Source organism: Beta vulgaris, chromosome 4, assembly GCF_026745355.1.
Source record: "Beta vulgaris subsp. vulgaris cultivar EL10 chromosome 4, EL10.2, whole genome shotgun sequence".
In the NCBI taxonomy this organism is placed as follows: Eukaryota; Viridiplantae; Streptophyta; class Magnoliopsida; order Caryophyllales; family Amaranthaceae; genus Beta; species Beta vulgaris.
This window is the reverse complement of record NC_079205.1, coordinates 40305445-40329790: the sequence shown is the minus strand read 5'-3', so window position 1 is coordinate 40329790 and position 24346 is coordinate 40305445. Positions and strand designations below refer to the sequence as shown.

The 24346-nt window shown below is 34.2% G+C and overlaps 1 protein-coding gene across 1 annotated transcript; it reads right to left on the bottom strand.

Moving 5' to 3' along the window:
• Nucleotides 1-9765: 9765 nt before the first annotated feature.
• Nucleotides 9766-14644, bottom strand: LOC104907701 (NAC domain-containing protein 54). Its single transcript, XM_010696670.4, has 3 exons — nucleotides 14234-14644; nucleotides 11268-11545; nucleotides 9766-10426 (listed from the first exon to the last, which is right to left on the bottom strand). Exons 1-3 carry the CDS (start codon nucleotides 14388-14390, stop codon nucleotides 10136-10138), a joined length of 726 nt encoding a protein of 241 aa, XP_010694972.2. The 5' UTR covers nucleotides 14391-14644; the 3' UTR covers nucleotides 9766-10135.
• Nucleotides 14645-24346: the final 9702 nt, after the last annotated feature.

Genomic DNA, 24346 nt, shown 5'->3' with positions numbered 1-24346 from the left:
TCCGTCAGTTGAAGCCTATATGAACAATTACCCAACACACGACTAGAATTGGCCGCAATAGTATTGCCTAAAAATCTGGAGACATACCTTTACGGGGTGACTTGTCGAATCTTCACTGATCACAAAAGCTTCAAATACATCTTCACCCAGAAAGACCTTAATATGAGAAGCGCAGATGGTTAGAGCTCATAAGGACTATGACTTAGACATCATACCATGAGGGTAAAGCCAACGTTGTTGCTGATGCGTTAAGTCGCAAGTCTAGCCATAGCCTGAATACTTGTGTTGCCGACAAACTTTGTGAGGAATTTTCTAGATCCAATAGAAGGTTGTTCATGAAGGGGAGGTAGAAAAATTGTTGAGTGCCCTAACCATCAGCCCAACTTTCTAGACGAAATAAGAAGAGTCAACCTGGGATTGAAACTTGAGCGAGTCAAAGAAGCTTAAGAGGGAAAGCAGAAGGGTTTGATCCAGAAGATGGAAGTATACGATATAAGGGTAGGTGTGTGTACCACAAAAGTGTGAGGTTGAAAATAAAGATAATGAGTGAGGGTCATACACGAATTATTCCGTCCACCCTGGGGGGATAAGTTGTATAAGGACCTCAAGAAGATGTTTTGGTGGCCTGGGATGAAGAGGGCAGTAGCTGAGTTTGTTTCCAAATGTCTAACGTGTCAGAAAGTCAAAAGTGAACACAAGAGACCTCAAGAAAAAATTCAACCTCTAGATATTCCATCATGGAAGTCGGATTCAATATCCATGGACTTCGTTGTAGCCATACCTAGAAGTCGAGGAGGCAATAATACCATTTGGGTAATAGTGGACAGACTAACCAAGACCGCGAGGTTCATACCTATGAAAGACACGTGGAGTATGGAAGCCCTGACCGAAGCATATGTTAAGAATGTCATTCAATTAAATGGAGTACCCACGAGTGTAGTATCAGATAGAGATTCGCGATTCCTTTCGAAATTCTAGAAAAAGGTCTAGGAAGGATTTAGTAGTGATCTATTGATGAGTACAACCTTTCACCTAGCTACAGACAGTCAAACAGAAAGAACTATTCAGACCTTGGAAGACATGTTGCGAGCTTGTGCCTTAGAATACCATGGATCATGGGAAGGCCATTTGGACCTCATAGAATTCTCATACAACAACAACTATCATGCTAGTAATTAAAATGTCCCCATTTGAAGCACTGTATGGGAAAAAGTGTCGTAGTCCCTTGTGTTGGAATGACATTAGTGAGACTGAGATGTTAGGTCCTGAGATGATTCAGGAGACAGTGGATCAGGTGCGAGTCATTCAGGAAATGATTAAGGCTGCACAGGACGGGATAAAATCCTATGCGATCAGAAGCGAAGGGAAGAGAATTACGAAGTTGGGGAAAAAGTATTGCTTAAGGTGTCCCAATGAAAGGAGTGATGCGATTCGGAAAAAGGGAAGCTAAGCCCTAATTCATAGGACCATATGAGATTTTGGCAGAGTAGGCAAAGTCGCTTATCGCCTAGATTTCCCAACGACTTAGAAAGGGTCCATAACGTGTTTCACGTATCCCAACTCCGAGATACGTACCTGATGAGTCACATGTCTGAACCTGAAAACGTCGAGTAGATGAAACCTTGTCCTATGAGGAGAAACCTTCAGATCCTAGACCACAAGGTGCTAGTACGAGGAATAAGGACGTCAAATTGTCAAGTGTTGTGGAGAAATAAAATACTAGGAAGCCACCTGGGAAGCCGAAGATGCGATGCGTCTGAAGTACCCTGAGCTTTTTCAAGAGGTAGTGAGTTACGGGGACGTAACTTTTCTTTTAAGGGGGAAGAATGCGATAGAATTTCGCGCTTTCACCCTAAAGTATGTTAATATGTTAATTATGTGTATTATTGCTATGCGTCGTGCGAAAGTTAGAAAAGCTTGTAAATATGGGACTTAGAAGTGCAAAAGATCGTCGTTAAAACTGGCTACCTCAAAGTTTCAGGACTAAAATTCCTTTTAGGGGGGAAGCCTGTAATACTCCGTATTTTTGGAGGTATTCTTTATAAATTGAAAATATAAAGAATATAACCGAAAGATATTTTAGTACTAGTTACAAAAAAATATATAATAATAATACAACTTGGGTACGCTTACAACTATAACGTAATTATATTATAGCGGGTTTATTTTAATTCCGGAATAAATAAAATAAAACAAATCCTATTAAACATAGGATGGCCACACTATAAATAGCAAAGAGGAGAAATAAAAAGAAAAGAATAAAAAATCAGAAACCCTAATCTCTCTCATTCTCTCTCTCTCAACCGTTTCTTTTTCTCTCTTAGCTTCTCCCTTCTCTCTCTCCTTGTCCCTTGCCATTTTTCATCTATCTAAGCCTCATACCCTTTGATGGTGAGGGACGATTTGCATGCGTGGTCGTGTGTGTTGTTCGAGAAGTCGGGCTGTGCGAGTGTGTTGTGCAAGCGGTTCGCACGACGAGTGTGGTGGGCGTGAAGCGCCTGCGAAGCCGAGGGTGTGCGAGAGGTGTTCGAAGGATTTGTGCCAGCCTTCGACGTGTTCGGGTTTGTGCTAGAGGTGTTCAGGGTTCGTGGCGAAGATTCGTTGTGCGAGTGGTGCAACGAATTGTGTGACAAGTTGTGCGAAGTCACCGGTCACTCGAACGTGCGTAGGGCTGCGCGCGAGGCGTGGCTGGAGTCAGAGGGTTGCGCGAGCGTCGCGCAGTTAGGAGTTGCTACTGGTCGGCGCCGCCTTCTCGGCAGTCGGCGGTGGTTCCGGTGGTTACCTTCTTTTTCTTTTTGTTTGTATATAAATTAATATGTATATTATATAATTTCTCCTGTATTACTTATTGTGGTATAATCTTATTTCTTTTTATAATTAAGTTGTAATTTAATTTAGCTTTAATTAGAGTAAAGTATTAATTGATTTAAGTTGTAAATTTGGTTTAGGGTTTTGTAAGTAAGTAAGGTGTAAAGTTAAGAAATCAGATTATTAGTTACAGTTAACATGTTATAATAGCCCTGTTATTCAAATCTAATTTTAGTAGTATTGAATATAAGGATTTAAATGGAGTTAGTAAAGGTATTATGTTATTAAACTAACTAAAATCAACTTTGCTCACTGTTATTGGTTCTTAAATGACGCTAAGTTCAATAGAGTTATGAAAAAAAAAAAAAGTTAATAAACAACAAGATTAGTTATATTTATACTCCGAAATACTAAGTTTATATAGTTAGTCGCGTGTTATATGTTAATAATACCAAGGATGTATCACTGAAATACTCCCTTATTCGTTTAGGTCCCAATTTCATAAGCGGAACGTTTAATTAGGCAACGAAAATTCTTCGTTACAAGGTACGTACACGTACCAGTTCAATTGCAATTACTAGTATCATGTTAGGTTGTGAATTATTCTATTGGAACCTAGAATCATGATAGGGAACGATTGTGATTGCTGAGATTGTTTGGTAACATGATTGTGATTGGAAATCTATATATAGCATTGTTATGCGTAATTCTATCACATCATAAGCATGAAAGTATTGGATTTGTATTCTTTGTTCCATGGTGTAACAAGGATGTTACAAGAAGTAAAGGTTTGAGTATTGTATCTAAGAAAGAACATTAAATGATTATATGTTTAATGTGGTATGAATGGACAATACTAAGAAACGATTTTGGCAATAAACTTGTAGTTGGACTCCCTAAAAATGATGAACTATGGGGAGAGTGCAAGACTTGTTCTACACTCCTACGCAGGCCTACTGTGACGACAATAATGTCCTTGTAATTTTTGATAACTCAAGTAGGCTGAAGGTTTTATACGATCTTGGGGGTATGCATACTAAGGTGATGGATGTGGGACGGAACGAGACCGTATTTGCATTTTATCTAATAGACCAAGTTGCCTATTAAGGATTAAGTATCTCGTGATTCTATAAGATGACGGTGCCCGTTCGCCGCCCACTAAATAAAAAGTAAAGAATGTAAGGCTATTGTAGTATCATGTCTATGAATGATCCTTATTGCTTTGTTTATGTTTCGTATGTACTCAATGCTTTACTATGTACTCAACATAGCTGATTTTGTGTTATTGTGTTGTTTGTTGGCCTGTGATGAACCGTTGATGCTACAATGGGGAGCAGACTAGGTGTGCTGGTGTTGCTGCATGAGGTTGAGCATTCGAGGGATAGTTATTAGTCTTAAAACTTTTAAGCGTTTTGGTTAAGCATTATAAGTCTATTATGATTTACTTAGTTTGTGGTTTGAATAAAAAGGGGTCGTTGATGATTCCGAAGTTGTAGTTACATTTTTATTTCCGCTGTAGTTCAGTTTTCGTGACAATGAAATAAGTTAAAATTTCTTTTCAATAAGCCTTGCGTTTCACCGCGGCGGTAATACTCCCAAAGTCTATGTGATGTAGTCATAGACGTGTATGGATTTTGGGGTGTTACAATAACAATTCATTAGTTGTTGCATACAACGAATTAATTTAAAACTTTTGCTACGAAATTAATTCTACATGGAGACGATTAATTTAAATGGTGTTTTGAATTAATTAATTAAAATGTTGACTTACATTCATGAATTGATCTTATCTAATAATAGTTTGTTTCATTTCAATTATATATCTTCAATTAGTTCATTGACTTAAAACGATCAACTTATGAGGACTGTGTTATATATGTTCAATAGATAATACAGAGTATATCAGAGTACAAAGTATCTTTAACATAAAGGGTCAATGTAAACAGAATACAAAGTACTCCCTCCGTTTCCTAAAGATCTTCCTTGTTACTGTTACTACAGATACCAATGAGAATCAATTTGTGTGGGGTGTGGGGTAGGTAAAGTAGGAGAGATAAAGGGGTTAAGATAAATAAAAAAAATAAAAAGGGGTTAAAGTAATAGAGAGAAAGGGAGTAAAATTGAATTAATAATGTAATGGTGGACCATATGATAGGGACATGAGATGGTAAAAAGGGGAAAGAATTCCAAATAAGAAATAAAGTAAAAGAGGGAAGATCTTTTGGAAACGCACTTAAAAGGAAAGAGGGAAAATCTTTAGGAAACGGAGGGAGTATATCATAATACAAAGTATTATTAACATAAACAGTCCACGTAAACCATATACACCAATTAGCTTATCGACTTATATGAATATAATGATCTAATCCAATATTAGTATACAGTAGTCTTATGGAATAACAAATTATTTCAATTTGTTTATGTGTTTAGATGTATTCACATATATAACATCTAATCGAATAAGTTAATAACAACTTCATTAATCAACTTATTTTGCTTTAGTAATATGTTTTGTATTTGCAACACATAAAGGTTAATAAAAGTTCCTTTTGATAGATAATTGTATTTTCAATTACCTTGTCGGCTTACATTGATATACTTTCTCCGTTCTGTTTTAAATGAAACGTTTGCTTTTTCACGCAACCCAACACGTTTCTTTAATCATTAATATCTTTAGTTGTGGACACGTAAAAAATATAAAAAAGTTATAATTTGATAGTATGCATCGAGACGAACATAACAAGATCCCACTTGACTATATTTTTCTTTATATAATGGCGATAAATTGGAGTCAAAATTGATCAATGAATAGTGTCATTTCACACAATGTTTCATTTAAAACAGAACGGAGGAAGTATTATATAATCCAATATCACCTTGTTTCAGTTAAATTAGATATTTGAATTTCAAAATAATTTCAACTTTTAAAGGATCAACTACATTGCAGTGTTCTTATCTTGATTTATTAGGTTAGCGTTTCACGTTGATACAATAATCTAATAATCCGATACTAACTTTTTAAACTTCAATATTATGTTTCGATATCAAAATGGAGAAATGTTATCTTCAATTATCATACCAGCTTACATTGATGTATTCATCTAGTCTAATATAATGTCTTTTCAATTTGGCTTCGATGTACGAGTCTAGAAAAATGATTATAACTTATTAACAATTAACTCAAATAGAATATTCTTATCTTGATTTAACTTATTGATTTACATTGATACATTGATTGAATAATCCAATATGGATTTAGTTCTCCAATATTATGCTTTAAAATCAAAATGGATACAACTTCAACTTACGTTAAATTGAGCACAATTATTTTCAATTACTTTACCGACAGACATAGATACCTTCATCTGATCCAATATTAACTTATTTTAAGCCAATTATATGTTTTTAAGTTTTCAGATGCAAATATCCTTAATGACTAGTATGGTTATAGTAAGCCATTATAGTTAAAGATATTGATCTAATCGGCTTTTCGAAAATGGCCGGCTAACTCGTTTTCGAGGAAGTCTATAAGACTTTATACTAATATGAGACGTCCTTTTTAACCAAATATGATGTGATTTGCATACAACTAAAAGTTTGAATATCGACTTATATAAATTTGTCTTATTCCAAATTATCGAATATATCAGTAAAATACACGCACATTCCTCGATATCACTTTCATATACGTTTTTATGCAGTACAACCGATTTTTTTCGAGGCAAGTGCCGACTACACTTATTTGCTGCATTAAGTTTTATCCAAACCTGTAAAAACACTTGGCTAAAACCCGACACGAAGTTCCATTTTCCCAAACAAATACAAGAATGTGATTAACTTCTACCCGAACGATGCGATTATTGTCGAACTTATGTGATTTTCGTCAATAATTGAAATAACCTTAAACGAAACTGAAAATAACCTCAACATAATTAACTGCTATGGATTCAAATGTTGGTTGGTTTTACTATTCGGATAAAACTGGTTTAAACTGCAACTGAAATGAACTGAATTGAAAATGAAAAGGAAAAAAGCCGAATTAAACTGAACTGAAAAATTTGTTACCTGAAATGAAATAAACTACTAATAATTCTAATTGTTACAAACTGAACTAATATGAACTGAACTATTTGGATATTACTATAACTAAATTGTTGATCTGAATTGACACCTCTACTTGGAAGTACACTATAAGATCCATTTTTAGTTAGTTTAGTTATCGTACCTTACAGTCGCTTGCAGCCAAAATTCAAAATATTCAGTAATTGATTAGTTACCTTATCGAGTTCTTATGCCTCCCCTCCTTTCTCCAATTAACTCCACCATTTTTGAAGCAAAGGATTCTTTGTTAGCTTGCCTCCCTGATCTTGATCGCCAATTCGCCATGGTATTGGAGGTGGGCTTGGTGCCTTAAATCACTTCATCCAGTTTCGAACCCTCATAATCCTCACTCTCGGAGTTGAGGGTTTATTTTAAGGCAAATTTTTTAATAAGACGTTCTAATTTTAAGCTTAACGTCAGACTAATTAGTTACTTGAAGTAAGCCTAGTAAAAAAAATCAATGCATCTATAGTTACGTGCTTTAATTAATTAGTTAAGTCAAATTTTTTTTGGATAAATTGACGGGAACCGTCCTAACTATTGATGTTTTTGCTATTTTTAGTCCCACCTAAGGATATTAGGAGTCTCAACTATGCATCATTTTTTTACAAAAGTGGCCGCAGCAGGTTAATGACTTGCTACACCATATAAAACATCCAAAACAAAAACCTATGCCACCCCCTCCCATGTCCTACCACTACCTCCCCTACCCCAAAACCCCCTTCCATTCCCTCCCAATCGCAGTCTGCAACCTCTGCCCCTGCCCTGCCAGTTTACCACTCCTTCCCTCGTCCCTAGAACTCCCTACCACTCCCTCCTTTTACTTATGGAAAAAAACTCAACACGTGTTTTTAACTTGTATGACCGGTTACTAGCTAGCTAACCTAAACCATTTTTTATAAATATACCCCAAAGTTGGGACTGTTGAGGATTAATAGAAATTTGGAACTGATATTGGCGGAACGCCCATGGTTGGGATGGTTCTTGTCAACTTTTCCTAATAAATAACCAAAAAGGCATATCTATTAACAGAAAATAATAATCATTAACCCACCTATCAAGAACAATACCAACTATGTGCGTTCCGCTAACTTCAATCCCAACTTTATGATTAATCCTAAGCCGTCCCAATTTTGGAGTATGTTTTTACAAAAGTGGTGCTAATAGTTTAATAACAACATTTGAAACCAAAACCTCCGCCATCCCTTCCCTTCCATTGCCACCCCTCCCTTGTCCCCAAAATCACCTACCCTATCCCGAAAATCCTCTCCCCTACCCTGCCACCACCTCCCCTATCCCCGAAAGCACTCTTCCCCCGCCCTTGGAACCCCTTGCCCTGTCCACCCCCCACCCTTGAAACCCCCTCCCTTGCCAACCCCACCCCTAAAAAGTCAACAAATGTTTTAACATGTTTGAGCAGTTTCCGGTTAAACAAGACTCATTTTCATAAAACATACACAAAAACTGAACCACTAAGGATTAATTAGAAGTTGGGGCTATTATTGTCAATTTTTCCTAACAATTTATGCAAATATCATATCTATTAATCGAAAATCATAACTATTAGCTTCAAAAACATAACCAATAACCTGAAAGTCATAATATTTAATCCCAAATCGTAGCTTTTATAAAACTAAAATGTCATAACTATTAATCCAAAATCATTATTACATCTCAAATTTTTAAACACAATATTGACTTAACTTTGATTTATGTGCTTCAAAATTCTTTAGCAGTCTTATAACCACCTACATGTTATGATTATTAAGTTAATATCTATAATTTTTGGTTTGAGACTATTAAATTTGACTAAAAGCTATACTTTTAAGGGTAATAGTTGTGATTTTTTTATATAGTTACAATTTTATGGTTATTAATTTTGATTTTAGGTTAATAGTTATTTTTCAAGATTGATAGTTATGTTTTAGGTTAATAAGTATAGTTCAATACTATTGAGGGATATGATTATTTAGTCAATATATTGGGTTGATAGTTGTGATTTTGTGATTATTGGTTATATGGCTATAAAGGTAAGAGTTACATTTTGGATTAATAATTAAGATTTGGGTCAAAAATTATTATTTTAGATTAATGGTTATGGTATATTGATTGATAAGTTGATAGTATGGTTTTGGGTGATGGTTATGGGATAATAGGTTGATAGTTATGCTTTTGTAGCCAAAATCCATGGTTTTAGGTTAAATGAAATCATGATTTTAGGATTTGTAGTTATTAGTCAGCTTATAGTTATGATTTTTAGGTTAATTGATTTATTGTAGCCTCAACTAATAAATGCAGAGTGATTTTTTCTGAAAAACTTAACTAATTGGCTGCAACACTTAACTTATTCGTTTGAAGTTTATCCTAATGTCAGACCATCAGACCACATACTAGTTCGTTGTTCCTTGAATGTTTTGGAAAACCTTGTGAACTCGAAGTGAAGTTGGATTTAAAAGTTATATATCCTCAATTCTCACTGTTGTATAAATGTGAATAGTAGCATATTTAGGCGTGTATTATAGATATTTAATGGAATTCCCTATAAATTAGAATGGTGTTTTTTTTATAGTAATTGTTTATTTTCAAATATTACAAAATTTAACATTGTAATATCTTTTATTCGTATATGAAAGAAAAGCTTTGTTAGTTTCTCTTGGACTTATTCAATAATTTAGAAATCTCACCATCTTGGCGATTTCACAACACTTCTATTTTTGCTCATCCTCTTACCTTATTGGTCTCCATGCTCTTGCATCTACCCACTAATCACTTTGCATGTAGATGTGAAATTGATCGAGTGTATCCCTTCATGGATTCCATAAAAGTAACACACATGTTATGGGATGGACAGAATATATACTATTCTATTAGATTATAAACATATTTTCTCCCCTCCAATTTACATAGACGGATAGTTCAGTTTAAAAATTGTAGCATATACAGATACAATGCTTCTGTTGTAAACCAAAGTTTTCTCACTTGGTAGGTGGGACCCAATTCACAACTCACAAGGGTCAAAGTACCTAACTAGTGATACAAACCATTTTGATCAGATGATCAAAAAACCAATCCCTCTTGTTCACCTAGTATGAGAGGAAAAAATATATGAAGATACAATTATATATAGTTACTAGTATAATAATCACTTCATGCATAACTTATCCAATATGAATATGAGACATGCATGAAGAACATATGATATGATAATTGATAACAAATGAATGAATTAGCAAAATTCTTCTTCATTTAAGTACTGCATCCATTGGCCATCTCCAATGTCACACAAAGAAGAGGAAGATCCATGAGTGAAACTGGTTGAACATCTTTCAATGGGAACTGAATAATCGGAGCTCTCAAAATCGTCGCATCTTCCCTCGGAATATATGTCGATACTCGACGACTGATCACTTGCCATTTGAACTATGCTGGTGAATGAATGTTCTTGAGGTGATGTTGCAATGTTATTTGAGATGGTTGTTGGAGTTTTCTTGAATACTCGACATAGTGCATAGGCATCCTAAAGCGTATATAAGCGTCAAAAAGGCAAAAGCATCATGATTCATGAGGGATCAACAAAATGTTTTGTTTAGACAAAAAAATCCCAAGTATTTATTTGATATATATTTAGCAAACTTAAAGTTGTTAGAGAGTTGATATGATGAGAATGCTACTTTCATTTTCTTAAGTACTATTTACTTCTTTTTTTTTTTTATGATGTAGAAGTTCTATAGAAAATGTATACGTTTAGAATATTAACATTTTATAATATTTGTAGATGTAACTAAAGAAATTATTGGTTTAATATGTGTATTCGAGATCGTGTAGATTATAAAATGAATTGAGATTAACAAATCAGAGAGAGTATTTATTTAATGTTATATGTCCTTTTTATATTTTTAATTATAATCCTTTGACTTTTCAGCATAAAAATTTTCATCACTAATATTATGAATAATTTATTATAAAAACTATAAAAAAAATTGATTTATTTAATATATTAATATATATATATCTTACCTACCTCCGTTATTCTTGTAATTGTTACACTATGATATATTTTACTTTTCACAACTTTCATGATGGTCATTGTTTGTGATTTGTATGTGAGAAAAAAAAAATATAGTCATGTGAGATTTTGTTAGATTAGTCTTAATATGCACTTTATAAATATTAGATTCGTCTTATTATACACATTATAAATATCTACTTTTTATAATTTTTGCAATATAAAGATAGAAATATTAATATTAATGTTTAAAGTTTTGCATTGACATGAGTAAAAAATAAAAGTGTAACAATTTTCTAAAACCATAGCGAATATATTGTAAGAAATAAAGTTGCATGAATATATAGGTCACCTGCAAGCCAGAAGCAAATTCACACTCTCCCTCATCGAGGCGATATTCATGCATGACCCAATCAGTTCTATGACCATTAGGAGCTCGCCCTTGGTAGTAAACTAATGTCTTCTTCATCCCCACTGCTCTCATTTGTGAATTCACCTTTCGATCTTTTCCTGTTGATTTCCAATAACCTGCCTTTGTTGCTCGATTTGTCCTTGATCCATTTGGGTACTTTCTATCTCTTGGACTAAAGAAATACCACTCCAAATCATTGCTTGGCAGTAGTGATTTACCTACAATATAATATTATACTTCATATTCGAATTTAGTTTTAAAGAATAAGATACGCAAATTATCTATTGAAATTAAAATGATGCTACTACCCTTGTCCCAAGATAACAAGGTTATGTTTCTTTAGTTAAAAATAGAAAGATAAGAAACAAGGTTATGTTTCTAGTTCATGTCAATATAGTTGGCCACATTCTATAATTAGTTAGAATTTGAACTTTCTCATATTATTGTTAATGATACCGTTAACAGTACTATGAAGACGTACTTCATTGGTATATATGTTAGAGATCTACAATGTTGATAGTGAAACAAATTCGATCAGCTAAATTTCTTTAAAATGATTCCAAATTAAGGTGTCTTATTTCACCTAAATTCTCATGAGCTTATCTTAATTGATGAACTTGTTTGAACTTAGTTGAACTCGATTGAACTTATTAATTTATTGGAACTTATTTAAGTTCATAATCTCTTGATACATCCTCTGAAGTGGTAGTGGTCTAGTTGATGGTGTTGAAAATTTGTGAAAAAAGACGTTCTCCACAAACATTACCATGGATATTAACATAACACTTTGTATACAAAATTATAAATTAATTACTATTACTTCAATTCATTATCGCCTAACAACATAGTGAAAATGCTTAGGACTTGCTTGGTTCAAATAATAAAATTTTGAGTTGATTAATGTAAAAATTGTTACTTATTTTATATATTTCCTAACTTGTAGGATGGCTTAAGCTTGAGTAAGGGAAAAGTAAGAAGATGATGGAAGAATTCAGAAGCCCTGTCAAGGAAGAAAAGCATAGACAGCAAAAAAGCAAGTAATTCTACTTTGATGTTGACCATTGTGCAACTTAACAAATAGTATATATATCATGCAGCAGAATTAAAGAGATGACTAGCAAACGAGGGAGAGAATGGTCATTTCCTGCATAAAAACTCTTCTCTGCTACTTTATTTTTCTCTACCATTCAACTATAAGCTACTGCATATAGTAGTATGATTTATGAATTCCATTTGAAGTACTCAAGTATCCCAAAAGAAGAATAGCTGTAAACAATGTACTAATTCAATGCGTTAATATGATCCCACAAAATTATATGTGTCGAAAACATAACAAAAGAAGTAGACTAATTAAGCCTTAAAATTTTACGCTGATCACCAACATACCACAATAACGTATTTTTTGTGTTGCACAATATGGTTTGTAAACGAAAGGTATTGGAGATACATCTTTAACTGGAAAGGATATGAAAGCAATTCTCCATCTAATTTTGATTTATCTGTTCTCTTTTTAAATCGCAGGTTCCTTGAGTTTAGCGAATTATGTAGCTCTAGGTCATGTGCTACCTTTGACTATTTCTTTTTGTTATACAGTAGCAACTAGCAATTAGCTGATATGGTGTTGAAATAACGTTCAAACATTGACACACAAACTGGAAACTGTTTGTCAATTTGTTAGAGTTCCAAACTTTCGTAAAGAGAGATATGGAGAGAATACAAGTTTTTGTGGTATAGTTGAATTATCATTACAATTAGTACTGTGAAAAATTCTCAATGATAGGCTCCTAATCTTGAGAATTTCCAATGGTAGGCTCTTATTATTGTGGGAATTTTTAATGGTAGATTCAACTCTCTTTTTTCTCATTACTAAGTCTCTATTTTCCTAATTTATTCAAAAGTAGCATTAATGAGGCTTAAACGTTAATTTCATGTTTGGCTTAGTACTTCTGTTAAATTTTGCCTAATCTCTACTAATTTCATGGTTTATTTAGGTCTAAACTCCTAACAGCTGACAAATTGGATCTCAAATTTTTTCAGTGTTAATAAACTGTCATGCTTGTAACTATATTTATTCTTGAGCTACTCACTCACTTATGCATGAAAAAAATTTGGATCTTCCTTCTTTGTCAATTACCATCCGTATAGATTTATGACTATCACTAGTCAATTTACACTACTAATATAGTAGTTATATACACTTACAAACCTTTTAACTACCAGTAACTTAAGTACCATCCGTATAAATTTATGAATTTTTTGTTATTCAGTTAGGAATCTAGACCTAAATAAATCATGCTTAGTAGGGGTTAGGCAAAATTTAACAGAAGAATTAAAAATAAACATGAAATTAACGTTTGAGCTTCATCAATGCTACTTTTGGGTGAATTAGGAAAATTGAGGCTTAGCAATGGGAAGAAAAAGAAGTTGAATCTACCACTGTGAACTCTTAAAAATAGGAAATTTTCTTACATTTTAGATTTTTTTTTTTGCGAAATGCGAGCATTTAAAGTGGTCACTTTGTGAATTGCAGTCCTTTCATTTTAATCTCTTCAATTGCACCTTCAAATACACCAAACTGTTTTAAGTTGCATTCCAAAAGGCGTGAAAATAGGTTGCGTTTGGACTCCAACATAAAAGAGTTTGATTTATTTGAGGCTGCAATTGAAAAGTTTGAAATGAAAAAGCTGCAATTAACAAAGTGATCACTTTAAAGGCTGCATTTGACAAAAGATTCAATTGGCATTTTTTTCTCCATCTCTCAAATAGGCTGTCTAACTAAGGATTAACTAATATTTCCTAGAAACAACAGGATGAACCTTAAAATACCTTTTTGGGTATAATTTTTCATGCAAAATTGTACTTTCAACGAAGAGTTCATATAAACAGACATAGATTTATAGACATACTTGGCAACTCCCAAGGCTCAAATTGATAGAGATCAATTTCAGGGATGATTTCCAAATCAATCTTATGGCCGTTGATCTTCCTCTTAAGATAGTAAGCCACTAACTCTTCATCTGTTGGATGAAAACGGAAACCTGGAGGTAATGCAACAGGCGCCATTGATCACACAATACCAACCAAACTATTCTTACTATAAATAGTACACTAGCTAGCTGGTTTAATTGTTAACTAACTTAGTCCCCACTTACATACAGAGAAGTGAGAAAAGCTGAGAAAGTAGAGAGAGAGAGAGAGATAAAAGACTGCAGCTAGGAGAGCTTATATGAAGGAAGACATTATGATATAAAACAAAAAAGAAAGACATAAAAACAAAAAGAAACCAAATGAAAAGAAAAGCAACCTACTGTATTCTAAAAATTTATATTATATATATGTATATAATATAATCTCTTCTTTTGCTCTTTTTGCTCTTTTTCATTCTCTCATTTTATTTACTAGTTTTTCATGATATGATTCTTGTTAACGTTCACTTCAAGCTCTCTATCTCTTCTCTTTCCTCTCTTTCTCTTTCTAGGAGACATGAAAGTGAATGAAAGATAATTGATCCCAAAAAAAAAATGCAATGAGATAATAATATCCCATGCTTCAGTTTTGTCCTTTGTTATAGAATCTACCAAAGGCAAGACTTAGCCACGTGGTATTGTTCTTCTTTGATCATCCTTAATTCTTTATTTCAACTCCCCCATACTTAATTTAGTATCATCTTTCTCTCTCTATGATCATCTTCAGATCTCCCTCTCACTTTGATCTGTTAAAGAGTTCTTTTTGGCTTCACACCAATTTATATGATGTACAAGAAAAAAAATGACATCGATGATGTTTAAAGTAATGCAAGTCTACGTAATAGTAACAATAAAAGACTGTAACGTACTTCTTTTCCTGCATCCTAGCTCCCTTTATACGTAAACTAAAACATAATTTTATTACATTTTTTTTACTGCCGACAGTATATTATCATGCATGTACGTAAAGATTAGGTCAAAAATCTACTGCCAGAGTTGCTTTTAAGTTTTAAGCAGATTATATTTAGTTTGCTGGTAGATAAGTAATTGATTCGAAAGTTAGTTTGCTTAGCTCTAAATTGGGATTGTTGTACTTCTTTTTGTCAGGAATAATCACGAGGAACATTGTTGTAAAGACATGACTTACACATAGATGGATGATTTGACATAAGATATGGTAGTACATCTTTTGGATGCATGTGAATTGTGATGAGAGTGTGACTTTGATAGGAAAACTTGTAGAGTATTGCATTAGGTTGTCTATATCCAGTTAATAGTATTGTAGTTATAACGTGAATGCTGAAGTGGTTTTCTAGCCATGGTTGTACTTGAGTTGGTGAAGCCATGGATTGAGACGGTGTTACGCACATGATAGTGTGTGATTGACCTGTTAGAGTTTACAGTAGAACTTCAAAAGTTTAAACTTTGCTTCAAAATAATATGAAGAGTCTATTTTATCTTTTGTCCCACATTGAAAGAATAAAAGGGAAGAGTAAGGTTTGTAACTATTACTCTTCCTTTACTCTTTAAGTTGTGTAGCAATGAGACTTTTAGTAGGTATGTGATGATTAGTGTTACAACACATGCGTGCTGCCTGCTCGATCTAGGCCAAGGACATGGGAAATAAACTTAACTATTTTTTTTGGATCAATTATTTGTCAACATTTAATGACCGTTGTTATCAGTCTTAAGTTACTGTTTTTTCCCTAATCTCTCTCTTAATATTTCAGTTTTTCCCTAATTTCTCTCATGATCCGTTGCCATTATTCTTCCCATTTATTGGGCCATGGGCCATGGGAAATAAACTTAACTATCTTTTTGGGTCAATTATTTGCCAGCATTTAATGACCGTTTTTATCAGTTTTAAGTTACCGTTTTCCTCCTAATCTCTCTCTTAATATTTCGGTTTTTTCCCTAATTTCTCTCATGATCCGTTGTCATTATTCTTCCCATTTATTGACCATTTTCCCACGATGTTTGGTTTTCCTCTCCCTGTAAATACTAGTGTTTTTGTATTAATTGGGAACAGAGGAACATACAATCACATCTACTTTTCTCTTTCTTTCTCCTCTATTATTCTGGGCAATATTCAAGATCGCTCTCAATTTTGTTTTTCTGTCAACACCGAAAACACAGAGACCGTGTATTGTTACGGGGTAAATTCAACTTTAGAACAGTGATCTTCTCAAGTCACGATTAATAGATAAGTTTGTTTTAATTGTTACCAGTTTGCGTTCCTACATTCTAAAGCTGAATTTGTTGTATATGTTTTACGAAACTATGGCTGGTGAAATTCCTAATGATAATGTGCGTATTTTTAATATTGTCTTTATTACCAATCCCTTTGTCCCTGATATATCTATGTTAGAACTATTTGATGGGAAAAATTATAAGATGTGGTATGATAAGATGGAATTTTTCTTGGGTTAAATTGGGGTAGATAATTATTAATTGTCTAATGTTGTTGCTCCTGAGAATTCTGTTAGGGATTTTGTGAAAGACAATAAGACTTGTCGTGGGATGTTACTGCATTATATGACTTATGCCCTTCATATGATTTATAGTAAGTCGAAAAATGCTAAGGATATTTGGGATGCTTTGAATGCTATGTATGGTTCTGATGATTTTCGAACTAAGAAATATGCTTGTAGTCGTTGGTTAAAATTTACTATTTCTTATGATAAACATGTGTTAGATCACGTTCATGAGTATGAACATTTATGTGCTGATATTGTGGCTGAGGGTATGACAATTCCTGATCTTTTTCAAACCAACTGTTACTTTAGAAATTACCTCCTTTCTGGGAAACTTTTGTTCATTCCTTGAAACATAAACATAAAGACTTTTACCGTTCAGGAAGTAGTTTCCTACATTAAGATTGAGGAGCAGAACCGTATCCAAATCAAAGGAAAATCGGTTGATCATTCTTCCTCTTCTGCTAATCTTGTGGAAAATAAAGCTGCTGCATTTAAAGGACCAAACAGTAAGGGTCCAAATCAATTTCATGGTACAAGGCAGAACTATAACAACTTCAAGGGAAAAGGTAAGTTTAAGGGAAGTTGCTTCGTTTGTGGTAAGTATGGGCATGCTGCCAAGGATTGCCTTCAAAGAAAGGAAGCTCCAAACAGAGCAAAAGACAACAAAGCTCAAGCCAACCTTGCTGAAGATGACATCATTGCTGCCATGGTGTTCGAGGTCAATTTGGTAAGCAATGTTTCCAAATGAATCGTGGACATGGGTGCAACCCGTCACATTTGCACCAATACAAGGAAATGTTTAGGACTACAACAAAGTTTTAGGAGAATGCGTCTTCATGAGCAACTCAAGCACTGTGAGTATTTTAGGCAAAGGAAAGGTTTTCCTAAAATTAACTTTCGGGAAAACCATTGCTTTGCAAAATGTTTTGCATGTCCTCGGAATCCGTAGAAACCTCATTTCTGGTTCTCTTTCAAACAAAGTTGGGATCAATTTAGCTTTTGAATCTGATAAACTTGGGTTAACCAAAAGTTTTTTTTTTGTGCGTAAAGGCTTTTGTAATGATGGACTTTTTGTTTTGGATGTTGTTATTGATAATAAGAACTTTACTGCTTCGATTTATATTGCTGAGTTTGTTTCTTTATGACATTCTAGAATAGGTTACGTGAATTTTGCATCTATTAAGAGGCTAAAACATCTTAGTCTTATTCCAGACATTAGCAATACCTCTTTTGATAAATGTGAAGTGTGTGTAGAAGCTAAGCACCCTAAGAAAGCATTCAACAAAAATGTGTCTCGTACCTCTACTTTATTAGAGTTAGTCCATAGTGACTTAGGTGACTTAAAGAATTCCATGAGTAGGGGAGGAAAGAAGTATTACATTACTTTTGTTGGTGACTTTTCACGTTATACTAAGGTTTATTTATTGAATTATAATGATGAGGCTGAAGAGAAATTTCTAATCTATAAAGCCAAAGTTGAGAACCAATTGGACCCTAAGATTAAGAGGGTGAGATCAGATAGGGGTGGAGAATATGATGGAGTTTCCCTAAAGAAATTTTGTGAGTCTAATGGGATTATTCATGAGGTTACAACTCCTTATACCCCATAACAGAATGGAATAGCTGAGCGAAAACATAGATCTCTTAAGGATATAATGAATGCAATGCTTATTAGTTCAGGTGTGCCTACCAACAATTGAGGTGAGGCTATTCTTTCTGCTTGCTATGTTCTTAACGGAGTTTCCCATAATGAGTTAGATAAGACTCCCTGTGCATTATGGAAAGGCTATGCTATAAGCCTAATTTGGGTTACCTCAAACTGTGGGGGTGTTTGAGGAAGATAAGACTTCCTGAGTTTCAAAGGGAGTAAAATTAGACCTAAGATTGTAGATGGTATCTTTATTGGTCATGCTTTAACAGTGCTGCATACCAATTCAATCTTAAGGATGCATTTGGTTTTAGTCCTATTAGAGAGTCAAGGATGTTGACTATGAAAGTTAGTATACAATCATGCTTGCCTGCTGCATCTTCTTCTACTTTGCATCATGACATTACATAATCTAGTGATACCTTAGAACCTAGAAGGAGTAAGAGAACTAGAATTGAGTCTAGTTTCAGACCTGATTTTATTACTACCTTTCTAGATGAGAAAGTGTGCTTAGATGAGCAAGATGTCAATGCGTTTGTATTGGAAGAGAACCCGAGAACCTATGCTGAGACCATGAGATTTGTAAACTCAAGATTTTGGTTAGAGGCTATTAACAGTGAAATAGAGTCTATTATGAGTAATAGTACTTAGATTTTGTGAGACCTTCCTAGAGGTTGTAAGGCCCTAAGTAGTAAATGGATCTTTACAAAGAAATCCAAGCTTGATGGGTCATTAGACAAGTATAAGGCTAGACTTGTAGTTGGAGGGCATCGCCAAAAACAAGGTTAGACTTCTTTGATACCTATTCTCCGGTGACCAAGGTAGCCACCATTATTAGAGCATTAATTTCACTTGCATCTATTCATGATCTAATGGATGTGAAAACTGCATTTTTGAATGGTGAGTTAAATGAGGAGATCTATATGAAGCAACCTGAAGGATGTGAGGTTCCTGGTCAAGAGGACAAGGTATGCAAGCTTATTAGATCTTTGTATGGTTTAAAACAAGCACCAAAACAATGGTATGATAAATTCATCAAACTATTACTTCAAATGGTTTTTTGGTAAATGATTCTGATGCTTGTGTTTATTCCAAATTGATGAACTTGGTTGTGTCTTCATATGTCTATATGTGGATGGATGTTAATATTTGGGACTAAGATAGATGTAGTAAATGCAATTAAGAGTTTCCTAAATTCTTGTTTTGAGATGAAGGATTTAGGAGAGCCTGATGTTATTCTTGGAATAAAGATTATTAGAACGTGATATGGGATATCTTTGAATTAAATCAATCTCATTATATTGAGAAAATATTAAAGAATTTGATCAATTTGATTGTGTTCCTGTGAAAACCCCATATGATTCTAGTATTCATTTGAAAAAGAATAAAGGTGATAGTATATCACAAGAACAATATGCAAAAATAATTGGAGATGTAATGTTCTTGATGAATTATACTAGACCTGATATAGCTTATGTTGTTAGTAGATTGAGCAGGTATACTCACAATCCTAATGGGAGCACTGGGTTGCCTTGATTAGATTGTTGAAGTATCTAAAAGGCACTACCAATTGGGGTCTACATTATCAAAGGACACCTTGTGTTCTTGAAGGATTTTGTGATGCTAATTGGGTGTCGGATAATGATGAGTAAATCTACTAGTGGTTATGTTTTCACTCTTGCTGGAGGAGCTATATCATGGAAATCATCAAAACAAACATGTATTGCCAAATCTACAATGGAATCTGAGTTTATTGCTTTAGAATTGGCAGGTCAAGAAGCTGAATGGATAAGGAGTTTGCTTGCTGATATTCCATTGTGGGGGAAGTCATCTCCATCACTTTATATGTTGTGTGACTCGCAAGTAGCAATTGGGATAGCGAATAATCAAGCCTATAATGGAAAGAGAAGGCATATCATGTCGTAGTTAGCAATTTAATTAGAAATAATATGTTGTGACTCGAGTATGTAAAGTCAGAAGGAATATTATTGATCCTCTAACCAAAGGCCTTTGTAGAAAAATGGTATTGGAGTCAGCACAAGGAATGGGTTTAAAGCCTATTGTGGAGTGAATTGTGATGGATACCTTTCTTAGAAATTCCTAAGTTCAAAGGGTCAAACGAAATCACAAAAGAACTCAAGCTATTAGATACTACTACCATTCCTATTAATAAAAGTGATGTAGTATTTTGTTTTAACCTACTAGTATATGTGTGAGGTTGAGCATAAAGCTCTTAATAATTTCATAGCCTTATTTTAGGTGGTTTGTGACATACAAACTTGATAAACTTACCGATTTGAATGTGGGGGTTACGCCCAATCCCCTATGAGAGTCATAAGGCTTAGGCTCTCTAGAGCATTCATGAGAATACAGGCTAATTGTGGGGCACCGATATTACAATTGCGAGAACGTTCTCTGATTTGAAAAAGGTTGAGTGCACAATTATGCTTTGTTAACTTCGAGAAAGGTTCAAAGATAAATCTACCTATTACGACAGTAAGACATAATTGTATACAATAAGTGTTAATTCAAGTCCATAAGACATTGATACGTCAAAACCTAGAATCTATTGCCCATATCATCTTTTTTCAGCCTTGTTTCTTTCTATTTTCTTCCTTTGAATCATGTGGGGGGATTGTTGCAGTTTATAGTAAAAACTCAAAAGTTTGCTTCAAAAGAATATGAAGAGTCTATTTTATCTTTTGTCCCACATTGAAAGAATAGAAAGGAAGAGTAAGGTTTATAACTATTACTCTTCCTCTACCCTTTGAGTTGTGTACCTTTGAGTGGGTATGTGGTGATTCGTGTTACCACACGCGTGCGTGTCACCTGCCCAGTTCGGGTCAGGGCTGTAACACCCCCAAAATCCATACACGCCTACTACTACGTCGCATCGACTTTGGGAGTGTCACCGCCGCGATGAAACGCAAGGCTTAATAAGAAAGAACGTTAACTCAAATCATTGTCTCGAAAACTGAAAAGCAGCGGAAATAAAAATGTAACTACAACTGGGGAACATCAACGACCTCTTTTATTCAAACCACAAATCAATTCGTAAATCATAGTAATCTTATAGTACTTAATTAAAATCTTTAAAATTCAAATACTAATGATTATCCCCCGTATGCTCGATATCATGCACCATCACTAGTACACCTAGTCTGCTCCCCATTGTAGTATCAATGGTTCATCGCAGGTCAACAAACACATAATAACACACAATCAGCTATGATGAGTACATATTGAACCATTGAATGCATATAAACATCACAAAGCAATAGTGAACAATCCTAAGCATGATACTATTCATCGATCACAGGTTGATTATAAGTAACTAAATATGATCCAAGTTATACCCTTAACTGACTTCTTATTAACATAATCAACAATAAACCCAATTACAGACCATACTCATATTCATATAGAGCGAGTCGACCCCATTCCAATTAGATTACACAGGTATATGTATGTGATCTACGAATTTATACTTGGAAAAATTATTTTCAATAAGTCAACCTTTGCGGGGTCTTCCTATTTTAAGTTTACCTTTTGATTATCCCTGATTGAGTTAGGCTTGTATGTCTGTTTTCTTCTATTGAGTTTTAACCCGTTTGTGACTTATGTAGTAGGTTAATTATGATACGTGTTACAATGTCCCACCCCCACCCTCGCCTCCCTCGCCTGTTTTAGAAGAATGGACATCGTAACACATATCATAAGCAACCTACTAAACAAGTTACAAATAGGTTAAAACTCAATAAAAGAAAACAGACATACAAGCATAACTCAATCAGGGACAATAAAAAAGTAGACTTAAAATGGGAAGAGCGCGCAAAGGTTTACTTATTTAAAACAATTTTTCCTTTATACTTTAGTAATATAAATTATTAACTTAGCTTAGTGATTCTAATTAAACAACATAACTTATCATATTACTCCCTTTATAGTCATTGAACTGAAACTCTTTATTGAACACATCCTTAATAATTTAATCCGTAATTTAGTAACTAACATCAGTCGTCTTCATATTATTAATAGTAATTGATTAATCCCTTTCTAAATTTATGGGACGAAACTATTCAGGTTTATTAACTATTAAAGTCTATTCAATAGTCATTTCTAATAACAATATAGGACAACACCCTAGCGTAGCACCACCTAGCGGTCGCGTCGGTGTAGGCGACACCACCCACACGCAGCACCAACAAAATTCAAAGGAGAAAGAACACGGCAGCAGCAACAATAACCCACCAATAAAAACACCACCATCACGTAGCCACCGGAACAGCAACGACAACAACACAATAGCAGCACCAGCGACAGCAAGGCAGCGCGAGTGATGCGAGAGCAGCGGCAAGCAAGGACGAACATGGGAGGGATTGAACCACAAGGAGAACGAAGAAAGAAGGTAGCGGTAGCAGCGATGTGCGGTGGTGACGGAGCACCACCCAGCAGCAGCGCAAGCAACAACGATAATAGCGACAACTGAGTGAGAAAACGCGAGCAAGGGGTTAAAAAAACTAATATGAACCCGGTGCACACTAATTAGTGTGCACCCGATCCATATCACGTGAGTTTATGATAGTGTATATTGATATGATATAGTGTATGTTAAAATGATATAGTGTATTTTAAAATGATATAGTGTATATTAAAATGATATAGTGTATGTTACAGTGATATAGTGTATGTTAAAATGATATAGTGTATACTAAAATGATATAGTGTATGTTACAGTGATATAGTGTATGTTAAAGTGATATAGTGTATGTTATAATGATATAGTGTATGTTAAAATGATATAGTGTATGTTAAAGTGATATAGTGTATGTTAAAGTGATATAGTGTGTGTTAAAGTGATATAGTGTGTGTTAAAATGATATAGTGTATGTTACAATGATATAGTGTATGTTACAATGATATAGTGTATGTTACAATGATATAGTGTATGTTACAATGATATAGTGTATGTTAAAGTGATATAGTGTGTGTTAAAGTGATATAGGGTGTGTTAAAGTGATATAATGTGTGTTAAAATGATATAGTGTATGTTAAAGTAATATAGTGTATGTTAAAAGTAATATAGTGTATGTTAAAGTGATATAGGGTGTGTTAAAGTGATTTAGTGTATGTTATAATGATATAGTGTATGTTAAAATGATATAGTGTATGTTAAAGTGATATAACGGGTCACGTGCCTGGACCTGGTCCACACTATTTTTAGTGTGAACCGGGTCGACGCAAGTCGGATTGGCAAGGGGTTATACAACACCCTTAATCAAGATAAGAAGAAAAGCCTAGCCACAGTGAAGCAAAGAGACGTCGAGCTGAAACCATGGTGATGTGGGATTGTAGAAGGAAGCATCAGTAGGTAGGAAGGAGAAAGAGATACGGAGAGGAGAGAGACAGAGGAGTAAGGGTTTGGGTTTCATGGTGAGGATGAGGGATTTCCTTTTTCTGGCTTGAGAAGTGTCGAGACAGCTCAAATGGGTTTTGGGTCTTATCTCCCAAACCGACAAGGGAGCTAAATGAAACGGAAATCGACCCAACTTATTAAAACGCATCAATCAGTTTCATATTTTGAATAAATACTAGTTAAATTAATTTTAGGAAAAATTGATAAGAGCAGGCCCAATTATGTCACCCCTTCCATTTTATTATTTTTATTTTTTTTAGCCAGAAAGAAAGAAATTAGGGAGGATCCCAATTAACAGGCCACCCTAAAGCATCCTTACGGATGATCTTGGAAAAAGCAATATCAGGAGATTCAAACCAGTAACAAAGATTAGTAATGGAATGGCCATGATGTGCCATCCAGTCGGCTGCAAAATTAGCCTCTCTAAAAACATGTTGAACATTATAATTATCAAATTTTCTCAAATCTTCCGTTGTATCATTAATAAGAGCATGAATAGACCAGGGAATTTT

Bases quoted from the DNA above. Each gene is read 5' to 3' on its own strand.
- LOC104907701 (XM_010696670.4), bottom strand. From the start codon at position 14,390: ATGGCGCCTGTTGCATTACCTCCAGGTTTCCGTTTTCATCCAACAGAT. The intron at 11,546-14,233 runs GTATGTCTATAA...ATTATATTGTAG, and splicing joins TGAGCCTTGGGAGTTGCCAA to GTAAATCACTACTGCCAAGC. The intron at 10,427-11,267 runs GTGACCTATATA...TATACGCTTTAG, and splicing joins AATTTGCTTCTGGCTTGCAG to GATGCCTATGCACTATGTCG.